General features: G+C 44.6%; 1 protein-coding gene across 2 annotated transcripts in view; it reads left to right on the forward strand.

Moving 5' to 3' along the window:
* Nucleotides 1-25,538, forward strand: part of IL1R2 (interleukin 1 receptor type 2) — a 33,082-nt gene that overhangs the window by 5,915 nt on the left and 1,629 nt on the right. The window contains exons 1-8 of one of the 2 annotated variants that reach the window (XM_047746871.1): nucleotides 9,926-10,036; nucleotides 10,241-10,368; nucleotides 10,971-11,235; nucleotides 16,455-16,635; nucleotides 18,994-19,168; nucleotides 21,321-21,383; nucleotides 22,992-23,127; nucleotides 24,809-24,951. In XM_047746871.1, the coding sequence (XP_047602827.1) occupies nucleotides 10,011-10,036; nucleotides 10,241-10,368; nucleotides 10,971-11,235; nucleotides 16,455-16,635; nucleotides 18,994-19,168; nucleotides 21,321-21,383; nucleotides 22,992-23,127; nucleotides 24,809-24,951 (1,117 nt within the window). In that variant the 5' untranslated portion in view covers nucleotides 9,926-10,010. Of the gene's footprint in view, nucleotides 1-9,925; nucleotides 10,037-10,240; nucleotides 10,369-10,970; nucleotides 11,236-16,454; nucleotides 16,636-18,993; nucleotides 19,169-21,320; nucleotides 21,384-22,991; nucleotides 23,128-24,808; nucleotides 24,952-25,538 lie in introns of those variants that run through there. The other variant, XM_047746873.1, reaches the window with a different exon arrangement.

Consider the following 25,538-nt stretch of genomic DNA (forward strand, 5'->3'; position numbering starts at 1 on the left):
CCTATCAGGTTGACCTGATCATCCTATGTGGCCACCATCAATAAACGAGGGCTCAGAGAAAAGGGGGCTAGAGGGTAGGGCACCAGAAATGAAATGCTTAGGCTTGCAAGTGACCCATGCCCTTCCCACTTACTTTTCATGGCTATAACCTGTCCTGCGGCTATCCCTGAGATGTGGCATCCTGTGTGTACCCCAAAGTAGAAAAGTACCAGATGTTGGTGAACGTGAGTCTGTCTACCATGGCATGTTGCTTAGTTGGGTGGGAGTGGCAGGGGAGAAAACAGGATCTCAGACTGTTCAGCTTCACAGATCTCTTCCTGGCGCTGGGACAAGATGGTGGGACATCCCAACGCTGAGAGTAGAAAGAGGGACTATGTGTGTGAATGGAACACTCACTCCCAGACAGAGGAGGGCGAAGGGCTTCTGGGGACTTTTTGGGTCTCTGGAAAACCCAGTCAGTCTGGGCTGTCTTCAGCTAAATAGTGAGCTTTCTTGTGGCAAGGGATTTCCCCCACACAATAGAGATAAAAATCACTTGGGTTTTCAATTGTTTGTTTTTGCTTGACTTTTATCTGCTTGTATGGACATGCTGAACACAGGGCTGGGGAAGGCTGCCACCTTCTGTGACTCTCAGAGGACTAGCCATTCTGGGTGGGCACATTTTCCAGGGATGGAAGATGGTCTTTCAAAGCATAAACAGAAAATCCCCCCTTTTTTTGGCAACTTAATTTTGGAAGGAAATATTTCTTTTTCTTTCTTAAAAAAAAAGCAGCAGGCAGAGCAGACTCCGTGCTGAGCAGGGAGCCAGATGTGGGACTTGATCCCAGGTCCCTGAGATCATGACCTGAGCCAAAGGCAGATGCTTAACTGACTGAGCCACCCAGGCAGCCCTGGAAGAGAATATTTTTAAAATATATGTAGCATGGTGAAAATTTATATTCACTGCAAACTGATGCCAAAAAATGTACCTTTCTTTTCTAACTTTTCTAACAAGCATTTCATTTGGTGATTGAGGTCCCTTTAGTACCATGTCTTCTCCATCTTGCTGGCTCACATCTGCTTCTCTTAGATTTATTCTTTGGGGGTAAATGCTCAGGCTTTCAGTTTCTCACCTCATTGCTTTCTTCTAGCCAGGAAGGAGCCTGAGAGTATGGAAGCCATGCCCTAGGGTGGCAGTTCACATCTGATGGCCTGGGGCCTTCACTGGTTTCCATGGAGATGTCCCTGGACCTGGCTGGTCATGGGGTGTCCTGCCAAATCTACTGCTGAGGTCTGTAGCTGGGAAAACCCATAGTCTGATCTTGCAGCTGGGTCAGAGCCGTCACAATGGCCAACTTGGGCCCACTGTGCCCCTCACTGGCTCCACAGGCTCTCTGTGTCTTCACCAGGCCACGGTTCTCATCTGGCTTTGACTGACCACTTGTGCAGGTGATACTCAAAATATTTGACAACCAGCAGGGGACGAGCACCAACCAGTCAGAACAGATGCTATAGGATCTGTTGCTAGACTGCGAGGATCTCCAAGGAGCCCCAGGAAAGGCATGGTAGCAGAGGACAGAGAGCTCAGGGCTTGGTTAAGTGATATTTACCAGCTGGTGGAGACATGTTTTCATCTTTGGCCACACTGCTCCTTATGGACTGAATATCCAGCTCCAGGTCACCTTGTCCTTTATCACAGCAGCCCCAAATTAGCCCAGATCTCAGTTTACCTCCCATTCCCCACTTGAAGCACAGATAAGTATCTGGGTTTCTTCCCTATCAGTGAGAAACTCAGGCTAGCAGGCCTTCTGTCTCTTTGCCCTCGGGTTTTGAACTCAGAGTCAGGAGCGGGCCAATATGCCTACCTCCTCTTGTGGTTTCCTTCCTTTTACCCTGAACACCCCGCCCCCACCCCAAAGCCTTTTCTTCTACTTCCCCTTCCTACCAGGAAGGAATATGTCACATGAACTTCCTTCCCTCCTTTCTGAGGAGGACTTTGGTCTTCCCTTTTCTTTGGGGGCATAGTGGCAGAAAATTGGAGATGCTAAGAGTTCTGGATTCTGAACAAAATTTAAACTGTTCTTCAAGATTCATGGAAATCACCATGAACATCAACTGTTTTGTGCTGTAACACCCTGATGCCCCCATCGGGCACAGGGAGGTGGAGGGGACCACTGGTGTCTGCTCTTAATGGCTCCTGATTGCCGTAACTTTGATTCTTGCACTGTCTTAATGTTTTTCTTTCTTTCCCCCCGCTGCATCTATCTTAATGTCTTTCTGTCTCCTGTGTTATTAGGCCATCAGCTGCTTCTCCCTGCTCTATGTTCTCTGGTCCACCAGCCCAGTCCCTTTCTAATTTGCTACCTCTAATCTGCTTCTAATTCTGGTTGCATACTGCTGCATAACAAAATGCCCCCAAATTTAGCAGCTTACAACACACATGTCATTATAACTCACATATTTTTGTAGGTCATGAATTTGAGAGGGGCTCTGCTAGGTGATTTCTTCTGTTCCATGTGGTTTGATTGAGTTCAAGCAGTGGTACTTACTTGGCTAGTGAATTGACTCTTCTGGGAGTCTAAGATGGCTTTACCTACAGGGCTGGAGTCTTTGAGGGGATTCCTGGGAGGCCAGACATAGCTGGAACTGTGAACTCGGCCCCCTACAAGTGACCTCCTCTGTGAGGTGGTCTCGGGGTGGTTGGACAGCTTACATGGTGGCTGGCTTTCCCCAGAGCAAGCATCCAAAAGACCCCAGCTAGAAGCTCTCACCCAGCATCATTCTGTTGGTTAGACGCCAGTCACAGGCTGGCCCATATTCAAGGTTGGTGAGTTGGGCTCCACATTTTGCTGGCAGAGTGGCACCGTCACGTTGCAGAGGACTGTGTAAGATGGGAGGTACTGTTGTGGCCATCCTTAGAAAGTATAATTGTCACCCTGAGAAGCAACAACACTCGTAGACACGGAGAATGAGTTATTGCAAGAGAGCTGCCAATCCACTTCTAGGAGTAAAATATCCATGCCTTCATGCCAGGATCTTATGGGCTCTCTTTCACCTGTTTGGGTCTTTCTGTCTTTGTTTTCTCTGTCCATGTTATATTTCAGATGGACAAGTTTTCTGGATGACTGATAATTTAAATATCTGAGGTGTTCACTACATACACTCAGATTATAAGAGGTTGAAAGCCACCTTTAGCTTACGATGTGTGGTACCTGTCCCATATCAGCACAGAGCTAACGTTACCCAGCGGGTAGCCCAAAAGACCTAGAACTCCTATTCCCAGGAGAAGTCAGAAGTCTCGAGCTGTGCCTCAGCTCTTTGCTGGCTTTGGGAGTCCCGCAAGTGAGTTGATGAGATTTGGTGGTTATCTGATTAAAGCCCCGGATTTGGTGCCTTTGAAAAGGAACCTGTGTCCAGGGCTGAAGCTTAAGTGCAAATTCAACCTGATTTGGAACTTTCAGGACTTCAGTGGCTGGGAGGGTTGCCAGAGTTCTCAGCAGCTCAGCTCTTGTATTTATTTTAGATGAAGAAACTGTTTCCCAGATGGGGTAAATCGGTTAGTGACTTGCCTAAGCTCACACAGCCAGTTAATGGTAGAGTGAATCCGGCTTCAGTCTCTTGCTGTGTGTGCTTAGAGGCTCTATCACTAAGATGTCAGTCTGAATGACAGCATGGGAAGGCCACACACTGGGTGTTGATTGCGCACGTGTGTGTGTGTGTGTGTGTGTGTGTGTGTGTGTGTGTGTGTGTGATTGTGTGTTTCCGTGTTAAGCGCCCTTCTATGATAGGGATTTTAGGCGTCAGGCTTCTGATTCCACTAGGTAAAGCTGAACACCTTTCTTAATAGCAACTGGTGCTAGGTAAGTTATTACCTACAGTACTGAAAGTTCTCAGGCTGTGGGATGGACCTTCAGCAGGACTTAGTAAGAACACAGACGGTGGCATCTCTGACTTCTCCCTTAGTTCTGTCAGTTGCAGGATCCTGAGAAAGTTAGTCACCTCCTGAGTTTTGGGGTCTGCTTCTGTAAAATGCTGATGAGAGCCACCACTCGTCGGGTGATTTCTCTTTGCCAGTGCTCTGTACACATCACACACCATCTGCCCCCCTCTGCTACACGCCAGGCTGCAGCCATTTTATAGATGAACAGACTAAGCCTCTCAGAGGCAATGTGATCTACCCCCTGGCACCGAACCATCCAGCTGGCCTACAAGGTTCTTTCAGACTCTCGAGTCGATGTGCTCTCCTATATAGACTCCCTCACTCTCAGGACCGCTGCAAGATACAGCTAGACTTCTGAGCTGCCTCCTGGGGTGGCATCTGACCAAGGAGTGGAGCTTAGGAGAAGGCAGATTTGCATTCTGAAATGACAGAAGGTTCTGATCATGTGTACTTCCCAAGACTGGAAGTGCCCATCTAATGAGGGGTAAACTTGGCCATCTGTGGAGGATGCCAGGTTTGGGAAGACTGTTAGGGTAGGCTGCTAAGCTTAATGGCTCATGGCATCCCCTCTAGTTTTGGGTTCTGGTGCTTCTACAGAGCAGGGGAGGAATACCAAGGCTGAAGACTATGTTGACTCAGGTTTGCATTCCACTTTAACATTGCATTAGCTTTGTGGCCTTGGCTAAGTTACTAAATGTATCTGAGTCTATTTCCATTGCTTCATGTTTATAATGGGGATGATGCACTCTTCCAGGCTCATGAGTGTTGCCCTCTGGAATTTCTTAGAGTGGAAAATTCCTCTTATGCAGATACCAGGCTGGGAGAACTTAAAGCCTGGTGGATTCATACTGAGCGCCTCATGGATGGAGCTTCTGCATCAGTCATTTTTCAGGAGGATGGCAATCATTCTGAGCTAGAGGAGTGGTCTTGTGGGGGGCTAGCCTGTGAGAGGGCCTGATTCAGGAAGAAGGTGAAGAAAGTATCTGTGGCTGATGGTCCAGTCTGCGGGGGGTTCTGAATGATTCAGCCTTACTGGGAATGCAAAGTGTAAACAGAGGATTTGAAAGAGTGGGGAGATGAATTGGGTTGATTTACCGAATCTCTTAGTCAGTGGTTCTTGGGGGCAGAAGTTGGCCAAGTCCAAAAGGTTTGACAGGGAAAGAGTGCTTTTAGAGAGAAGGGACACTTGTTGGGAGAAAGAAAAAAATAGTGAGCCTGCAGCCATTAGTGGAGCCAAGTCTGAGTTTCTCTAAATTTTCCCTTGAGATTCAGCCCATCGTAGCCCAAAGATGGGTCTTCCTGTGCCATGGCTCCCAGAAAACAATTCTGTCTCCCCAGGACCCACTAGGATCAAGGACATTGAGGTGCTCTTATCCTGACACAGCCATGCAGACCAGAAACAGTCTCACCAGGCTGCACTGAATTCCCTCAGTTCTGGGGTGTGTGTGTGTGTGTGTGTGTGTGTGTGTGTGTTGGGGAAAGCAGCTTCTCTCTTTTCGGTAGAAACAGCAATAAGCTGTGGACAACCCATTCAGGGTTCTGCTTTGAGCCAGTATATTAAAAAAAAAGCAAAAAAAAAGCTGCCTCAAACCTGCTTCTAGTTTCAGAGAAATATAGGACCTTGTTATTTATTTATTTACATTTGTTTGTATTTCCTTATTCCCCAAACTCTTCATGTTCTGTGCTTTTCAGAGACTGAGTTCAAAATACTCACTTTGTCTCTGCTTTGAATTTTAAAAAATTTCCCAAGCTTCACTTTAGTGCAAATATTTATTTTCCCATGGGTGTCAAAAGATTTTAAAGCACACGCCTGCCCCAACATGTGTCGGTTTTTAGGGATTTATTTTACAAACTGGAGGTGACAAATAGTATGCGTCAGGCCTGATAAACTATTTGAGCTCATTAATATTCAAGATCTGTCACCTTTGTTTTGCTTTATTTGGATGACTGTACCTCCTGACTCCGAGATGGGCAGTTGCCTATAAACTTCCGGTAACAAGGTGAAGACAGAAATAAAGAGAAGTTAAAGCTCAGTGAATCAAGAGATACATTAAAATATATTATGGAGTAAGATGTTGCATTACTTTAAATGCCTGAAAATTTACCTCTGGAGCTATCATTCTATTATTTACTTACCAATTTGTCCTCAGTCTGCTAAAAATGTGTTCTCCATGCACTCTAAAGTCTTTAGGGGTGAAGTGTGAGAATGTCTGCCACTTTCCCATGTTCAGGGGAAAAATAGGTATATGTGTATATAATATATATGCGTGTGTGTGTGTGTGTGTGTGAGAGAGAGAGAGAGAGAGAGACAGAGAGAAATAGAATAAAGCCAAATGTTAATAATTGGTGAATCTAGGTAGAATACATACGGGTGTTATACCGTTCTCTCACCTTTTTGGTCTGTTGGAACTTTTCAGAATTAAATGAGAAAGTGAAGCAGACTGTGATCAGGAGGCTGAGCCCGGGGAGCTGTGTTCTTTCTCCCTCCCTTCACTCTTCACACAGTGTCAGAGATTTCCTTATGCGCAGACCGGCTTTTCATCTCATCCCTCTGTTTTCAAACAGGGTATAGTGAAACATGGTTGTGTGACCAAAAAAAAAAAAAAAAAAAAAAAAAAGTCACTCAAATTCTTGGAAACAGCTGCCTTTAAAATTTCTTTCTTCCAGTAAAAAGGTCAACTCAGATTCAAGCTGAAATATCAAATTGTCTGTAATGTAAAGACACATTGAAAGAAAGTAGGTCAGGAGAGGAATGTTTTGCTGCAAACCTCTGCAGAACAAATTCTTTTTCCTTTGGGCCTGCCAAAGACTAACTCTTTCCCACACTATGGCAATTTTGGTTCCAGCCTCCCCCTGAGGTTTTGATTTTTGAAAATGATCACTACTCCGTGTTTGCGGTTTAATTACCTGAAGCCACTTCCTGAAGAGGTCACAGTAAAGTGGCTGTTTTGCCCAAGTCCTCATAGGGAAACCAATACAATTCCCTTGAGTGAAGGGGTCCCCCAGGGTTGGGTTGGAAGGGGGCTAAGGCGGGGGGATGGAGAACGGCCAGCTGTTGCTTGAGGAGGACAGCAGTTTAGGATTTTGTTCCACTGGAACAGGACCTTTGTTGAAACATCTCTACATTTCACTCTGACCACACGTGCGATTTTGAGAAGAGGATTAATGTCCAAGGTGCTTTCAACACCTGAAAAAGAAAGTGAGGGGATTTCTCTAGGACACTTTCTGCTCTGTAGCTCTGTGAAGCCTCAGCTAACATCAGCCAGACTTTCTGGCATAAAAATAATTTTAAACTTGGTTACAAAGCACATAAATCAAGGCTAAGCCTGCACCGGTCTTGGCGGGGGTGGGGGGGGGGTGCTCCCCTCCAAAGGGAGGCTGCTCAGCTCCTCTGCCTTTGAGCTGAATTGGTGCTCTGAAACTGTTGAGTATCAGAAAGAGGACTAGGGACAGCCCCGGCAGGGCTCCTTTTCCCGGGGTCCTTTTCATAAACTTCGGAAAGTTTGCATATTGGGATTAGGTTTGGCTGTGTATGGCAGGAAGTCTAAACGTAAAAAAAAAAAAAAAACCAGAAACCAAAAGTCTAGGGTGGGAGAGCTGTTCCACGAAGCCAAGCCACCAAGGACTCATGCTCCTGTCTTATTACCCCAGCACTGCCAGCCAGGGGCCTGTGCCTTGTGGCCCAACATGATGGCTACAATTCACCCATCACTTCCAGACTGAGCCAACAGAAAGGCAGACCAGTGGAGACCTTGAAGTCTTTAGAGGAGACTTTAAAGTCAACTTCCCAGAAGGAGTCTACTTTTCTACCTACGTTTTATTGGCCTACATTCTGTCACGTGGCCACTTCTAGTTGCAAGGGAGGATGGGAAATGTAGTCTTTATGTGGGCTAGTGATGTGCCAAGTTGAGTTAGGTATTCTATAATTGGGGAAGCAGGAAAAGACTGATATTAGAAGAGGAAACTAGCAGCATCTGTCATAGAAACTATATTTTTGAAGAGTTAGGGCTTTGGAATCAGTAGTCCTGGGTTTAAACTTTAATTCCTGCTTACTAGTTGTAAGATATTAGTTCAGCTACATAACCTCCTTAATATCTTCTATTATATGATCTGTCAAATTGGCATGATACTCACATCATGGGGGTAAAATGAGAGAATAGAAGCTCAGTATTCAGCTCAGTAGCTGTCACTATTACACGTGTCCCTGTGTCACCATCCTTGACTTTGTTCACTTATTCGGATATGTGGTATTGGTTATACATGTGTATTTGATTCCAACATCTTTCATATCCTTTCTAGAGAACCAGTGAGTCTGGCGGGGACCAGCACAGTTAGGGACGTGAGAAGCTAATGTGGGTGCAGAGGACAAAGCACTTTGGTCAATGCTGATGTGATGTTTATGCTAATCAAGTGGCCTGATTAACCTGAGGCTGGGGTTAGTGGTTAAAGTTACAGGAAATATTTGTGTTTCAGAAACATGTGAAGGATAAGACCATGCAGAAGCAGGAAGAGTTTAGAGGAAACAGCCCTGGGGCAGACACCCAGCGAAGGGGAACATCTCAGGTCATTCACTACCCATCCTGGCTCCTCATCACCAGAGGGGGAGTTCAGGCTGCAATTCTGAGCACATGCCTTCTGATGAGCGAGGGTTTCTAGCATGCAAGGACTACTTCCTCAGTCTGCTAACCCTGCCCTGGCCACCTAAGGGCCCTGTGGGCTTACTGTGAGACATTCACAATGATATCTGTTCCAGGAACAGGAAACAAGTTAAACTTTAAGGAAATGGGGGAGGGGTGGTGGGAGGGAAATTTTCTTTCTTTCTTTTTTTTTTTTTCTGGACTCACTCATCACTTCAAGTCCTTGCTAGTTTCTGATCATAAATACTCACTGGCATTTTCTGGGACTGGGCATCTTGTAGGCCTTGAGGGCTATGAATAAGACCAGGCTTATTCCGGGGACTCAAGGCTGTCCCCACCCATGCGGAGCCACATTACAAACAGGTGTAGTAGGTGTCATGGTTGCTCCCACGTGTTTCCCCTCCTGGCATAACTTGGAACTCCTCCTACTAGAGGTGGGGGTAATTTCCCTGCCCTACTGATGGCAATTCTGGCAATGTGACTTGCTTTGGCAAATGGAATGTGGGGCACATGGGAATGAGCTAGTTCTGGGCAAGGCTTTGAGTGCTCTTGTCCATGTTGCTTCTGTTTTTGCCATCACAGAAGAGGTTCATCTATCTCCCAGGCAGTCATAGATCCAGGGAGGATGAGAGACACATGGAGCCGACTTAGCTCCCACACAAAGCCTGGAGCCATGCCTAACCCAGCTTGATCTAAGACAGCCAACCCCCATCTGATCCACGGACTTGTGAGCCAGAACCATTTTACACGATTGGCACGATTGCCATGGCTATTGTTTCATGCATTTCAGTGTTGAGGAGGATTGTTGGCAGTATTGTTGAGGCATTGATGAGCTAATATGACAGGTAGTTACGATATGATGTGAGAACTGCAGGGAGGTAAGAGGCACCTGGTGCTCTGGTCTTGGGAAGGTATGTAGGCAGGAGTGCTTCATGAACTTGTGTATGTTATTCACAATTTGGACCTTATTTGGCTCCCCCCCCCCAGGAGACCAGAGAGTTCATGGTGTATGTAGTCTGCCATTGTGTATGTAAAGTAAGAGTTAATCCATAAAGACAATAAGAATAGTTCTTTGACATGTAAAATATGAGGACCTTTTGGCAGCTAGTGATTAATTCGCTCATTCATTCAATTAACAAATAGAGGTTAAGGATGTAGCTGTGAGTAAAATAAAGTAGGATCTCTGAGCCCATGAGCTGGCATTCCAGAGGGTGGAGACATGGTTGATGAGGAATGCCATAGAGAGCAATGGAGTAGGAAAGAAAAATGTGGAGCATCAAGGCAGAAGGCTGGTGTAGCTCACACAGGGAGGTCAGTGAAGACCTCACCACCAGGGATGCTGAGTAGGGACCTGAAGGAGGAGAGAACCTGAGCAGTGGCCATAGCTGAGGATTGAGCATCTTGGCACAGGGCAGGGAATGCTAAGGTGTATTCCAGGAGAGAGACATTAGGATATGGAACATCTATTCCAAGACACCTTGTAAGTGCTTTGGGGGTTTGATGGTAGGTATGCTCAGTGAGTATAGTTACTGAGATGCAATTCCAAAGCTTCTGTGTTTTCTTGCTAAAAACTCTAGACAAAATGATTTCCATCATCAGGGGAAGCCTCCAGAACCTGCTGCCAGAGCCATCTTCAAGGGGTTCTCTCTCTGGCTCCTAGTGACCCCTCTGTCTCCTCCTATAGGCTACCAAGTGCTGGACCTGAGATCTCCATCTCCTGTGTCCTCCAGAAGTTGCCAGAAATGATGTTCATCTTGTACACGTTGATAATGAGTGTTTCAGCCTTCACCATTCAGCCTGAGGAACACACAGGTAAGAAATCAATCTTACTGAATCTAGCTGAATCTTACTACCGAATCTTACTAATCTAGCTGAAGAGGGCCTGCCTGCAGCTTCTCTGGGAAACGTGGTTGTTTATCTAGTGAAGTTTGTTGTTTTCAAAAAGCAAAGTGGGACAGATCCTTCCTCCTGCCCGTCTCCTCCGTTTCATGGTGCTGGTCATGGACATCCATCATTTCTGCCAAAGAGTGAGCCCAGAAAGTGGTGCCTTTGGCCTCAATAAAAGATGCTTTTGGAGTTTAACCACATGTCCTGTCACAACTAAGCTCTTTATCTGAACTCAGCCCAGATCTACTTTTAATGTTAAGGAGTCAACAAGTGGAAAAATATGACCAAACTTTTTAATCGGTTTTTGTTGCCATATGAACCAGATTTAACTTTTCCCACAAAATTTAAATTGGAATGGACAGAAGCCCTAGAGTTGTTTTTGGGAGTTTTGAAATCATTATAACAGGAGGCGTTAATGGGACTCCCAGGGTGCAGACCACTTGTTTGGGGGCACTCAGCTTCTTCAGATGTGCCTGTCAAAGGAGCTTTTGGATCCAAAGCCTGACTGTGGTCTCCCTGTCCTTTAGTGGCAGCAGAAAACTGCAAATTTCTTGGCAAGCATTTCAAAACTGACTTCAGGGTGGAAGGGGAGCCTGTGGTTCTGAGGTGCCCCCAGATGCAGCTCTGGCTGTGGACGTCTGTCAGCCCCCATGTCAACGTGACATGGCGTAAGAATGATTCTGCTCCAACGGTCCCAGGGGAAGAAGAGACACGAATGTGGATCCAGGATGGTGCTCTCTGGATCTTGCCAGCATTGCAGGAGGACTCTGGCACCTACATCTGCACTGTCAGGTAAACCCCCACATTCCCCGGGACTAGGGTAGGGAGTGGGTCTCCTTCCAGAATGGGCTTTTGCACGGTTCTTCAGTGATGATGTGGATTTCAAAATCCAGTGTGTAGGACCTTTTGTCCTCCTCACCGTTCCTGAATACCTCCTACCTGAGAGCCTTCCCCAGATGCCTTCATGGCTCTTTCTCTCCCTTCATTGAAGTCTTTGCTCGAATTTCACCTCTTTGGAGAAGACTTCCCTAGCTACTCTACCTAAACCAGTACTCCTGACAGTCCCTCTCTTTCCCCTGCTGGTATTTTTCCTCACCTGACACACATGTGTTTACCTTTTTAATGTTATCTACCCCATTAGAATGTAAATTCTAGTTCCACAGGGACTTGATCCATTTTGTTCATGCCTACGTCCACCTGGAGAGAAGAAATTGATGTAGAACACTGGATGAGACTTGAGGAATGAGTTAGTCCAACTGCTTATTGTACGTGTGAGGGGACCAAGCTCACTAATAACATGCTCCCAGGTGGTGTGTGTGGAGCTGAGACAGGAAGTCAGAGCTCCTGATGTGGGGTGGAGCCCCCTTCCTCTTTATCCTCTCCAATTCACTTTGTTGTGTAAACGTCACCACCGTCCATCTCCAGAACTCTCCATCTTTCCACATTGGAGCTCTGTGCCCATTAACCACGAACTCCTCCTTCTCCGTCCCCCAGCTCCTGGCAGCCCCCACCTTCTGTCTCTCTCTGTGAATTTGAGTACTTTAAATACCTCAGAGGAGTGGAGTCAGACGGTGTTTGTGCTTTGGTGATTGGCTTATGTCACTGAGCACAGTGTCTTCAAGGGTCATGCACACTGAAGTGTGTATCTGAATTTCCTTCCTTCTTAAGACTGAATGATATTCCATTGCATAAATACACCATGTTAAAAAAAAATAAAAAAAAAATACACCATGTTTTGGTTACCCATTTATCTGTCAGGGGACAGTCTACCTGCTTTTGGCTATTGTGAGTAATGTTGATCTGATCATAGGTGTGCAAAGATCTCTTTGAGTCCCTGCTGTTACTTCTTTTGGATACAAACCCAGGAGAGAATTGGTGGATCAATGGTCATTCTATGTTTAATTTTTTGAGGAACCATCATATCGTTTGCCACGTGGCTGCTCTATTTTACATTCCCACCAGCAGTATACACAGGTTCCAGTTTCTTCACATTTTCACCAACACTTACTGTTTTCTTGGTCTTTCTTGGAGAAGGATAATAGCCATCCTACTGGGCATGAAGTGACATATTATTATGGTTTTTATTTGCATTTCCCTAATAATTAGTAGTGCTGAGCATCTTTCTGTGTCTTTTATTGGCCGAATGTCTATTCAAGTCCTTTGCCCATTTTTCACTTTAAAATTTTTGTTGTCTCATTATTTTAAATTTCTTTTAAAAATTGAAATATAATTAACATGCCATGTTATGTTAGTTTCAGGTACAGCGTATAATGATTCAACAATTCTATACGTTTCTCAGTGCTCATTGCTAAGTATACTCTTAATCGCCTTCATCTGTTTCTCCCATCCCACCACCCATCTCCTCTCTGGCAGCCACCAGTTTGTTCTCAGTATTTAAGAATCTTTTTGTTTGTTTGTCTCTTTTTTATTTTATTCATCTGTTTTGTGATGAACACATTTTTTTCTTAAATTTCACCTGTGAGTGAAATCATATAGTCTTTGTCTTTCTCTGACTGATTTATTTCACTTAGAGTTACTCCATCTAAATCCATCCATGTCATTGCAAATGGAAAGATATCATTCTTTTTTTATGGCTGAATCATATTCCAGTGTGTGTGTGTATATGTGTGTGTATCACACCTTCTTCTTCTTCTTTTTTTTAAAGATTTTATTTATTTATTTGACAGACAGAGACCACAAATAGGCAGAGAGGCAGGCAGAGAGAGAGGAAGGGAAGCAGGCTCCCCACTGAGCAGGGAGCCCAATGTGGGGCTCGATCCCAGGACCCTGAGACCACGACCCGAGCTGAAGGCAGAGGCCTTAACCCACTGAGCCACCCAGGTGCCCCCACATCTTCTTTATCCATTCCTTAATCGAGTTATTTGTTTTTGAATTGTAGGAATTCTTTCTATATTCTGGCTATCCATCCCTTCCCAGATATATGATTTACAACTATTTTCCCCCATGTCATGGGTTGCCTTTTTATTCTTTTGATAATGTCCTTTGATGCACAAAGTTTTTTTTTTAATTTTGATAAAGTTCAATTTATCTATTTCTTCTTTGGTGGCCTGTGCTTCTGATGTCCTATCCAAGAAGTCATTGCTGTATCTAATGAAAAGCTTTTGCCCTGTGTTTTCACCTAAGAATTTTTATAGTTTCAGCACTTATGTTTAGGTCTTTGACCCATTTTGAATTAAAATTTATACAAGGCATTAGGTAATGGTCTGACTTCATTCTTTTGCAAGTGGCTATCCAGTTTCCCTAATACTTTTATTGAAAAGACTGTCCATTTCCTATTCCGTGGTCTTGGCAAAGCTTGCTACTTCTTGCAGGAGAAAGTTGTAGGTGCAGTTAGTGCTGGTGATTTTAAACCTCGCCTGGCTAAGTTCTCCTGAAAGGATTAGGGCAGACTGGGAACTGGTGCTCCTGGTCTTCTCTCTCCAGCTGTGGCTTGTATCCTGCCCCCAGGCGCTGCCCACTCCTTCTACCAGCCAGCTTTAGAGCCTGCACATCTCCTAAATCTGCTTGATTTAAGGAGGAGCTGTATCGATGAGTATTTTCATTTGGAAAGAGAACCAAAGAAAGTGGATTCATAGCACAAGGGAATGACTGGTGAATGGGAGAATTTCAGATAATATCTGCCCCAGTCTTAGGTGGTGTGTGTGTGCGGGGGGGGGGGGGGGGGGTAGGGGGTGGTGTGCTCAGTCCTGTCAGTGGACCCTGCCTAGGAAACAGGTAGGCAGTTTCTTATTTTCCTTTCAGGGCAATGTGGATATCTGATTTTACAGTAGCTATAAATGCATAGTTTTTCCTACCTTTTAGAGGAGAAAATTCTAATGTTTTCCTAAGGAGTGCTACTAAGAAAATTTAATAGTGTGGTAGACAAAGAATGGAATTCGGACATAGAATGATATGAGTGTGAATCCTAGCCCTCTCATTTTCTAGCCAGTAGGACCTTGGTCTTATTAGTTGGCATTTATGGATCTCAGATTTCTCCTCTCGAATGGGGAGAGTTTGTTGGGAGTCCTGTGAAATCACAGCCTGTGAAGCATCTAGTTATGGGGAGCACCATAGAAGATGGATCATATATATGTATGGAAATGCCTTTTCTTTCCCAAAGGCAATACTTACTGACTATTGAAGGGATCATAGGCAAAAACCAGGGAGATGTGAACTGAGTCATGTTTGTCTTAAAGTTTGTTTTGCTACTTGATTAAAAAAATTGTACCTAATGCCTTATTTTATAGTCTATTCTTAAAAAAATATTTATTTATTTATTTATTTTGGCGGGGGGCAGGTGGAGGGAGAGGGAGAGAGAGAGAATCTTGAGCAGACACGCTGCTGAGCTCAGAGCCTGAGGTGGGGCCCGATCTCATGACGCTGTGATCATGACCTGAGCCAAAATCACGAGTCAGATGCTCAACCAACTGAGCTACCCAGGCACCCCTTTATTTTCTGTTTTTGCAGAAAAAGAGAGCTCTGAGATTGAGAGGGGCAGATGAAATCCCAGGGTCAAGGTTTCTTAGCATGTGAGAGAGTTTCCCTGGTTGATCTCTAGAACTCTATTCCAGCTCTAAGATTGGGGTTCCAGTGGAGTAAGAATCACCAGCAGTCATCCTAATACCCTTTGGCAGGTATTAACACAGCCCTATTCCGGTGATTTTTATACGCTTCTCATCTAGAACCCACTTGGCCTTTCTGTCAACCAGCGTGGGTAGATTATGCTGCTAAATCAAGCAGCTCCCAAATCTGAGTGGCTTAAAACCACAAAGGCTTATTTATCACCCACGGTGGGGCCATGATGTGTAATTCCACTGCTCAGGGTGGGGGAACTGGACATACTCGGTGAACAGCCCTAATGACCACCATCCCTTTGCTGTGGGGAGGCCACGCCACATGGAGAATGTGGGTGGTGACCAAGTTACTCCCTACCCACCAGTCTTTTTTGAGTTATTTTCATGGACTCTCTGGCCCACATGTAATTACCAGATCAATAATGTGAATAGGTTTGGAACTCTTGGTATGTATAATAAGTTTGGTTTCTGGAGATATTGCCCCAATTTACGGGTTTTCCCAGAACCCTCCTGGGCTTCTAACCTTGGTTTGACCTCTAAGTAGCTCTGCAGTCTTAGGAGGTAACTTCATTTCTGTATACCTAATTTTCCTCATCTAAAAATGATATACTAATAATTCCTACCTTGTAGGGTTGGACAATAAATGAAATAACTTACGAAGAGCACCGAGTACAGGGCCTGGCACACACCTCTTCCAGCTGCTTCCATGCCTATTTTCAGGTGTGCACCTGTCTTTTGTCCTCATTGGCGTTTCTTTGACCCACAGTGAGATTATGTATTTTTCAAGGTGATAGCTTTCTGCATTTCTTTGTGCCAAAGATGTTTGTTCATCTTTTTCCTTTTTTTAAGCAGACATGAAATATGATATTAGATATTGGCTTTATCCATTTGAGTTAATTCTTTTTACTTTCAGGTACCAAGCTTTTATCACTTACTTCTCTCACAGACATTTTTCACATTTTCTTCCTTCTTTAGATATAGACTGTTTGATCTTTTGCTGTGCAGGCTTCTCCCCCCCTTCCCCTCCTTATACAGCACACGTTCTCATGGTCTCTGTTGATTATGTAGCCAGGAACTTACTTAGCTGAGATAACTGTATTTTTATGTTTTTCTGTTTTTTTCCCCATGTTTCTATCACTGTTTTGCCTCTGCCCTTTCCCCAGTCCTATGGTCTTAATAGAATTATGATATTGAGGTTAGTTAGGTGAACCAAAAATTAAAAAAAAAACCCAAATTAAAAAAGAAACTTGCCAAGTTCATTTCCCCCATGCAGTATTGCAAAAAATATTTTAGAGATCTTACCCAGAGTTCTCTGCAGTTTTCTGAAATTTGACATCAGTTGATAGATGATTCCCAGAATTTAATATTCTCAATTTCATTTAGCATTGCTGTTATTTTGCCTTGTCATTTATTATGCTTTTCCCCCCTTGACTTCAGAAATGCTTCTTACTGTGATGAAATGTCCATTGAGCTCAAGGTTTTCGAGAAGACAGAAGCTTCCCTGCCTTTCATATCGTACCCACAAATTCTAACTTTGTCAACCTCTGGGTCCTTAGTTTGCCCTGAGCTGAGTGAATTCACCCATAACAAAATGGACATGAAGATTCATTGGTACAAGGTACGTCTTTAAAAATTGCTGCTTTAATTAAAATGTGTTTTACTAGACACGGGAAAGATATAAAAAGCTCATTCTGAGGGCAGTACACTCACTTTTATATTTCTGTTTTTTTCAACCAGTTATTTTTTAAAAGGGGGATGACTAATATGTTCTGTTCATCTGTGTGTGGCTTGGGTAAGGGTCCTCAGAGTAGAGCTTTGAGAAGCCAGAATGCAAAATGAATGGAGTAAGTGACAGCTTACTCCAGAAAATAGCTTTTACACTGACATTTGTCTATAGGAATGTAGAAAAAAAAGAAATATTTGTTTTCTTGACTGGTTGAATAAATACTATCATAGGGCACTTGTGTAGACCAGGTATGGGCAAACTATAGCTATAATCAGTGGCCAAATTGGCCTGCCACCTGCCCGACAGCTCAGGATAGTTTTCACTTTTTTAAATGGTTAAAAAAAAAATTAAAAGAGGAGCACCTGGGTGGCTCAGTCGGTTGAGTATCCGACGCTTGGCTTTGGCTCAGGTTATGATCTCATGGGTCATGAGGTTGAGGTCCATATTGGGCTCCATGCACAGCAGGGAGTCTGCTTGAAGGTTCTCTCCCTCTGTCCCCCCCCACCCGAGCACATGCTTGCTCTCTCTCTTCCTCACCTTCTCCCTAAGATAAATAAAGAAATGTTTAAAAAAAAGTTAGGAATGCCTCGGTGGTTCAGTTAGTTAAATGTCTGCCTTAGGCTTAGGTCATTATCCCAGGTCCTGGGATCGATCCCCACAGGGTCCTGGGATCGAGCCCCACTTCAGGCTCCCTGCTCAGCAGAAAGCCTGCTTTTCTTTCTCCCTCTGTCTGCCACTTGCCCTACTGTGCTCTCTTTCTCTCTTTCAAATAAATAAAGAAAATCTTAAAAAAAATTAAAAGAAGACTAGTATTTCATGATATGTGAAAAAGATATAAAATTCAAATTTCAGTGTCCATAAATACAGTTTTACTGGGAGGTGGCCATGCTGTTTGTGGTCTCATACTGCAAGGGCCAAGTTGAGTAGCTCTTCAAATTTAGCAGAGGACAGAGGGCATATAGACTGTAGGCCTGAAATATTTACTGTCTGGTCCTTTACAGAAAAATTTGCTGACCTCTGATCTAGATAGACTATAGACTGATACTGAAAACTACAGTTACTTGCTTAATATTTGATAGAAATTAACCTTTTAATCAAGAAAAGCTCAACCAGTTGACTGGTGATATAGCTACAAGATACATACAGGATACCAATGCTAATCATTACTGAGCAGGTACTGTGTATAATTCTGTTCTAGCTTCCCTGGCACATAAACTAACAAAGTGGGGATTGCTAATATCTCCATTTTACATATTAGGAAACAGAGAGACAGAAATGTAAGGGCACTTGCCCAAGGTCACCCAGCTGGTAGATGGTGAAGCCAGCACTCCAGCATGGGAGGCCAGGCTCCACACACCACTGCCATGCAGGGGAGCCTTGGGGGTTTGGTGGCCTTGGAAGAATTGGGGGACTGAGCCCCATTTGGCTTTTTTCACCTCTGGGGACTCATGTTAGGAACAATAAGATCTCTCTTTTTAATTAAACATGTTGTAGAATAGGACTTGATGAGCCACTAGCTGACGAACTATTCCAGTTATGTCTGTGCTCCCATTCAGAGCAAGATTCTGAGATGACTCAAGGTTATGTTGGACTGTCGCAAGCTTTCAGTCATCATGGTTTTGAAAGATAGGTTCCTGAGAACACTTTGTGCTCATTGGGATGTTTTCTCGAATCCCATTCAACGTTTTCTGTTATTGGAGGCCTTGATCTTGAGGGTTCTGTAGTGCTGAATCCTCAGGACCTTTTTGTCCATATGGAAAGTGTGCCCTCGTTCCTCATACTTAGTTTTTCCTTACAAATTTTTCTCCATCTTTACTGACCTGTAAAATTGAAATGATTTTTAAAGTCATTACTCTAACATCATTTCTTTATTTTTCCTGAATATTACTTTCACCCTGAATATTTATCCTGAATATTACAGTCACCCTGACAACATCCGTGTTTCCCAAGGTGGTAATGACCTACTTTATCAAATAAGAGATAGTTTCTTTTTTTCCCTTTGTGCTCACACGAATGTGCAATAAACATTGAGGTTAAACACATCCCACAATTTCGTTTTATCTGTTAACAAATTCCCTTTGTTAAAAAGTACAGGTAGTGGTATGTCCAAAGTCCATTTGCCAAGTAAATACCAGGGCAGTTCTTGGATTGGGTATTCAACATTGATTGATAATATGAGTGCTACTCATATATAGCTTTTGAAATACAAATTAGTACATAGCATAACTCTGAAAAGTATTTTCTCTTAAGGATTCTGTCCTCCTGGATCAAGACAACAAGAAGTTTCTAAGTGTGAAGGGAACCTCTCGCTTACTCATCTATAATGTGTCTGTGGAGGATGCGGGCTATTACAGCTGTGCCATAACGTTTACCCACAAAGGCATGCTGTACAACGTGACTAGGAATATTGAACTCCGTGTCAACAGTGAGTATTTGCCACTGAGGGACCTCCCCACCCTGTCAATAACAAGCATGCAAAGAACTAATGAGGGTTCATGTGGAATTCCTTGAATGTCCTCAGTGTGAAAGGATACCTATCAACTCGCCGAAAGCATCAGGCTCATAAGACACGTGTGTGGAGCTTTGAAAGATAGAGAGCAGGGTGTTTTTATGAGGAAAGGCGGATTGCTGAGTGCTTGGTAGGGTTCCAGGTGTGGCTAAAACACACCAGCAGAGGGGGCCATACAAGGGTTCACTGGGAAGGTCCCTTTGGAAGGCTTGCACCACCAGAGACAGCCATCAGAACGTGGTTGCCAGAACTTTATTTATAATTCTAGGATATTAAGATTTTATTGGATTTTTTAGTTAGAGGGCTTTGCATTGGCATATCCAGTGGAAATTCCTCTTTCTTGGGCTTCCCCAAGGCACATGACCCTTGAAACCAGAGTTTCAGATAGGGAGGGCTCTCATTGCTTTAAATGAGTTCTACTTGAAAAGAATGTTGTGAACAGTGTTGATGAGTATTTAAAATTGTTTAACATTTACTGCCTACATGCTGGACATCAAGCTTGGTACAAGGAACATAAAAGGGCTTGAGTCTTGGACTCTGCCCTAGAGAGTATGCTGCTTTTATTTATTTTATATACTGAATACACAATTGGGAGTCTTTTAGGACATTTCAGATGGGTTTGGAAATATATTAAGGTTAAATAATTGGTCTATGAAGGGAGAAGTTTAACTTTTTGTCCCTTCCAGAGAAAATCCAGATATTCAGTTTTATCACAGGGAGAACTCCCATGGGATATCTCCCATGCACTGAAATCTCTAGATTACATAGTCCTGTGAGGATTCATTCCTATCAACAACTTGTTCCCTGGAAGGGCAAATCGTAAAGACTTCCCGTGACTTTCAAAGGGCTCAGAATTATCCTGCTCATGTGATACTCCATAAGAACACTAGGGGGCGGCCAGCCCACATATTACCCAAACTTGTAAGCACACTATTTCTCAGGGCTTCTCAAAGGGTGTCTAGCACTTGGGTCTTCACTAGACTTGCAGAATCTATCTCCATCCCAGACCTACTAGGTTAGAAACCGGGGCATGATGGGGTGGGGGGAAGCATAGCAATCTGTGTTTAACACTCCCCCCACTCCACCCCCACCGGATGCTGATGCACCCTTAGGTTTGAGAAGCACAGAGGTATTTAACTCCCCCGCACCGGCTTTTTTTTTTTTTTTCCTTGCCTCTCTGTTGTCCCAGCCTCTGTGCAACAAGCATGTGACTATGTGTGTTTTGCGGGGGGTGGGGGGCGACTGTGGGGAAGCTCCTGAACTTGGCCCAGAAGCCATGTGCTCCTTATGCCGTGAGGATGCCTAAGGTTTACTCATGTTAGGATTTCAAAATGCTCTGCAGGGAAGATGGAAGGGTAGAGTGAGCAGTTACGGAGATGGGCAGCCCTTTACCCACCCCCCAGCCATGCTTTTTACTCCAAGTCAGGTGCCTACTTTCTTCAAGTTGGGAGACGTACCTCTTGGGGAGCTGCGTTTCTATTCAGAGGTCCCCCTCTGTCTGCCTCCCAAAGCAGTTTAAATGTCCTCTATTAACAAGACATAGTAGCCAATGCTGGGTTATGCTCCTTATCATTCAGTGTGAGATTAGCAGTAGAAACAGGTGGTTCCCAAATTCCTGTGTCTCTGTTTACATTTTCGAAGTGACTCTACAGTATTCTGAGGCAAGCATGTGGGGAAGCACATGGAGAGGAGGGGGGAGATTTTAGGGCAAATAGACGTTGTGGTAAAGCCTATCTTGTAGGCATTATGAAGATTTTTATTAAGAATTCATTCAGGAAGCCGGGGAGGGGAATGGTTAATTATTTATCACAAAGCAAAGAACATCTGTTAGTGGAATGTGTATTTAATTGTGGCCTTTTCCAGGAATATCTCTTCTGGGAAAGGCATTGGCCAAAGATGCTCAATTTTGTGGAGAGCCTGTTTCCTTTGCCAGACAAAGGTCGAATCTTACAATGGCTGGCCATACTGTAGGGGATAACTTTGTTAATTAGCTAAACAATGGAATTTGAATCTCAGCTTGAAATGATGGCTTCCCTAATCGAAGCTCTTTTCCTCATATCTTTCTCAGAAAAAGAAGAGGAGACAATTCCTGTGATTATCTCCCCCCACCAGACCATATTAGCTTCACTGGGTAAGGCCTATGAGGACTGTGTCACCCACGGGGGTGCCATCAGTCCCAAAGCCTGAGGTCCCCTGCCCCTTTGGTTTGCAGTGTGCCTGGGTAGGACATAGGAGCCCCTGCGTGAGAGGCAAAAATGACATCTTTCTTTCTGTCAGATGTTAGAAATGGCACTGTGTGAAAATAGATATACTTTGTCACAGGAACACCCGACTAGCAAAGATCTAAATGTGAAAATCCCAACGTTCTGGTGGTAGTTGTCAACTGTATGAGAGGATTAACAGCAGGATCCCCTCCTGGGGCCAGCACTTGCAGTATGTTTTAAATAAGTCTCTCCAAAATTTGGCTAACGTGCAGCACTTCCCTAAGAGTCCATTTGTAACGTGAGGCTGACCCCGTCACTGCTGGCCCCACAGAGACAGTCTCTTGTGGTCAAAAGAGCTGCTCAGCTGGTCAAGGTGGATGATGAGAGTGACTGACAGGGTTTTCCAGTTTTCACCCCATTGTGGTTGTGGCTCAGGCTGTCCTGGCCAGTGCCCACTTCCCTGTTGACTGTCACTGTGTCTCACGGGACGCCAGTCATTGCCAACACCGACCCCATAGGGGCCCTTCCATAGGAAGAAAAGCTGCTCAGGGCATCTCTGTGCACTCATTGAAGGTCAAAAGCCACACTCATGTCAGGCTGGGCTTCCAACAGGTCTATGTATCCAGGAAGCCTGTACCATTTTGGTGTTCGTTTCCCTATAATGGTTTTGTAGGCCTTATTCTCCCTCCCTCCCTATCCATCCATCCATCCATCCATCCATCCATCCATCCATCCAGGTCTCTCTTCTGTTTGGTATTGGGCTTATATTTTAAATTTTAGTTGGTGGTCATAGAGAAGGGGGACTTTGGTACAGACGCTGGGATTGCTGCCAACACAGGCTGCCTCGGCCCTTGGAATAACCACCCGGAAACCTGGGGAAGTGGGCACACGGGTCAGTGCCGACTGGGATTCCAGCACCCTGGCTCCTAGGTTCCCCAGCCAAGTGGAGCTGAGTTCCCCACCCTGTTGCTTTGAATGCACTCACATGCATGGCAGAATTACGTGAGGCCAGATTTAATGGGTTGCTTTTGACTAAGAAATCTTAAGGTTGTAAGAGGTGGTGAAGGAGTGAGAAGAGCCTGAAGGGGGTTAAAAAACCCACCAGGAGGAGGCATATCACCCATGGGGGTTCCTGGGAGAAACATGAGGGCTGAGACCAGCAATGGGCAGAGAGAAAGAATTGAGACATTCATCTGACTTTTTGAGGTACCTAGAAGAAAGTGTGGGAGAAGGCATCCATGAATTCAGAAGGCCCTGTAGGAGCTGAGTGGCCTTGGGGAAGCCATGTGCCCTCAGGGTTTTCATCTCTCATGAAGACCAGTTGAGGGAACTGGAGACACTTGATAGATACTGGTGTTCTGTGTGAACGGAATCATTTGAGGGAACCGAGTTTCCTTCTAAGGAAAGAATTGGCTGGTTAGGGGTATTTGAAAAGGGGGGGCAGGGCCCACCACTCAGATTTGCTGGTGGCCACGGCGGCTGGCGTGACTCCTGTTCTCTGTTGGGGCTCTGACATGGTGTCTTGCTGTGCACAGGTTCAAGACTGAGAATCCCGTGTAAGGTGTTTCTGGGAGCCGGGACACAGTCGACCACCATGCTCTGGTGGATGGCCAACAATACCAGAATAGAGAATGCCTACCAGGGAGGCCGTGTGGCTGAAGGGCAGCGCCAGTAAGTGGGTGAAGGTCGTTGTCAGCTGAGAAGCATCTTATGGGATTTCCGAGGGCTTTGCTCTTCCTTCTAGAGACAATGTCGCACCAGACAATGTCGCACCAGACCAGACCAGGACACACATCTCTGTTAAATAATCTTTTTGATTGTAAACTGTTGGATTTTTAGAATTTTATTTTTTTTTTAGAGATTTATTTACTCATTTTAGAGAGAGAGAGCATGAGCTGGGAGAGAGGTGGAGAAAGAAGGAGAGAGAATCTCCAGCAGGCTCTAGGCTGAGCGGAAGCCCAACACAGGGCTCAATCCCATGACCCTGAGGTCATAACCCAAGCTGAAATCAGGAGTTGGACACTTAACTAACTGAGCCACCCAGGCACCGCAGATCTTTAGAATTTTAAAAATCGAATTTTTCTAAGTATCACCAGTTGTTCTTAAGAATCAAACTTCTTATAGGAGCTGGGCTGCAGTCGACTGCTTGGCATTGACGTTGCATTTTTTTATCTGTTTCATGAAACATTTGTTTCTTGATTTTTACGGTTTCCCAAAAAAATGCTTTGGAGTTCATACATTTCCATGCCGCACCCTGCAACCTGAGTGTCAAATGTTTTCACAAACCCTTCAAAAGAGTCTGAGAGTTAGCCATAGTATCCGAGGGTGGCTATGGGCGTCAAGGAAGGTTAATATTAAAAAAAAGGAAGAATTCTGTTCTCATAAGCATTCATCTTTGTGAAAATGTTTCCTCACCCCAAAAGTAGGACAGTCAGACCTTGTAAATCTGTGTTTGAGGAAGGGAGACTGTTCGATGTTCCAAATTGTCAAGGAATTTTAAAATTCAAGTTCCACTATGATGAATTAGGCTCTACTTCCACTTGACCTATCAAAAAAGGTCTTTCTAGATGCAGTGTGGTGGATCAAAATTATATGTGGTTAGCACAACTGCTTGCTTCCAAAGTCCCTGTTGGGAAAAGCTTGGCATCACTCACATGCCCCATGTTAGCTTACTCATACTATCCGCTCACTTAAAGGAGCCTTTTTTCCCAAGGATTAAAAAAAAAAAAAAAAAAGGCCTAGCAGATGCACATCAGTGATGTTTTTATTCATGCTCTGAGGTAGCAGTGAAGAATCTTCAGATTATGATCACATTACAAATGGCAGTGATGCTGGCTAGAACCATTCCCTGGCCTGGCCTGTCTGTGGCCCTCTGCTCTGAGCTTGAGTTCCCAGAATTACAGTTGGCAATGGAGATGAGAGGAAGAAACACAGTGGAGGCCAGGATTCCTGGAAGATCCCTCCTCTTCAGTATGCAAATGATTTTTTGGCCTTACAGTCAAGTTTCTCCAAGGCAGATATTTCTTTCCCACTACCGCCTCTTTGTTCGTCAATGGCCTGAAAAATGAATTTTCCCAACATCCAAATGAAACTGGCTCCTGTTAAGTTCTTCTTGTGACAAGTGTCCTGTTACAAGGACCAACATCTTCGGTGTCACTCCCACCTTCAGGCACAGGTTTAGAAATTCTCCCAGATAGGCAACCAAAATCAAGGCAGGTGCTCCTGTCTTTATGAATCCTGAGACCAATTTAAGCACAGCGGGTCCTTTTCATTGAGAATGTTTGGACATCTCCCTTGTAAAGATGGGCTTGCACTGGTTACAGCACATTTAAGTAGATGTTTTCTCACTCAGGGAATACTCGGAGAACAATGAGAACTACATTGAAGTGCCCCTGATTTTTGATCCGGTCATAAGAGAGGATTTGAACACGGATTTTAAATGCCTTGTCCGCAACAGACTGAGTTTTCAGACGCTGCGCACCACAGTCAAAGAAGGTATGTATTTGGGGGGACGTTTGAGGGGAAAGCAGCACGGCAGGGGTCTGTGGTCGCTTGACAAAACTGCTAGTTCTCCAGCTGATTGCTTAGGAAGTCCCCCCATTTCCTGTTAGTGGACCACCCAGAGCGGATCTCTCAGTTTTTATGATTTGTTTTTTGTCGGGTGGAAGCTGGCTTTGGGAAATTATGTTCAAGGAAAAAATTTAAATAGCAAGCTGACTTCAGGAAAAAAGATAAGGTGGTTCTGTGATAAACTTAAAACACACACACACACACACGCATACACAAAACCCCGTGCCCTTCTGTGGTTCTGCCCCTGGATCAGCAGGACTAGCTGGTTTCTGGTGACACCTGGAGGAGTGTGCGATGGTCTTTATCCCGAGATTGAGGAACTCCCTTCTCCAAGAGCTGGGGGCTGGGAGATCCCCAGGGCTCGGAGCAGCTTTCAGGTTGAAGACATTGGTTCCCAGGAGATAAAGCACAAGACTGTAGTCAGATCAACCCAGTGCCCATTTACAGTAAGAAGAAAAGAGAAACCCGTGCTCTCATTTGGACCAAATTGATTTCCTCCCAGCGTTTAAGTG

This window comes from Lutra lutra, chromosome 9 (genome assembly GCF_902655055.1).
Source record: "Lutra lutra chromosome 9, mLutLut1.2, whole genome shotgun sequence".
NCBI classification, from domain to species: Eukaryota; Metazoa; Chordata; class Mammalia; order Carnivora; family Mustelidae; genus Lutra; species Lutra lutra.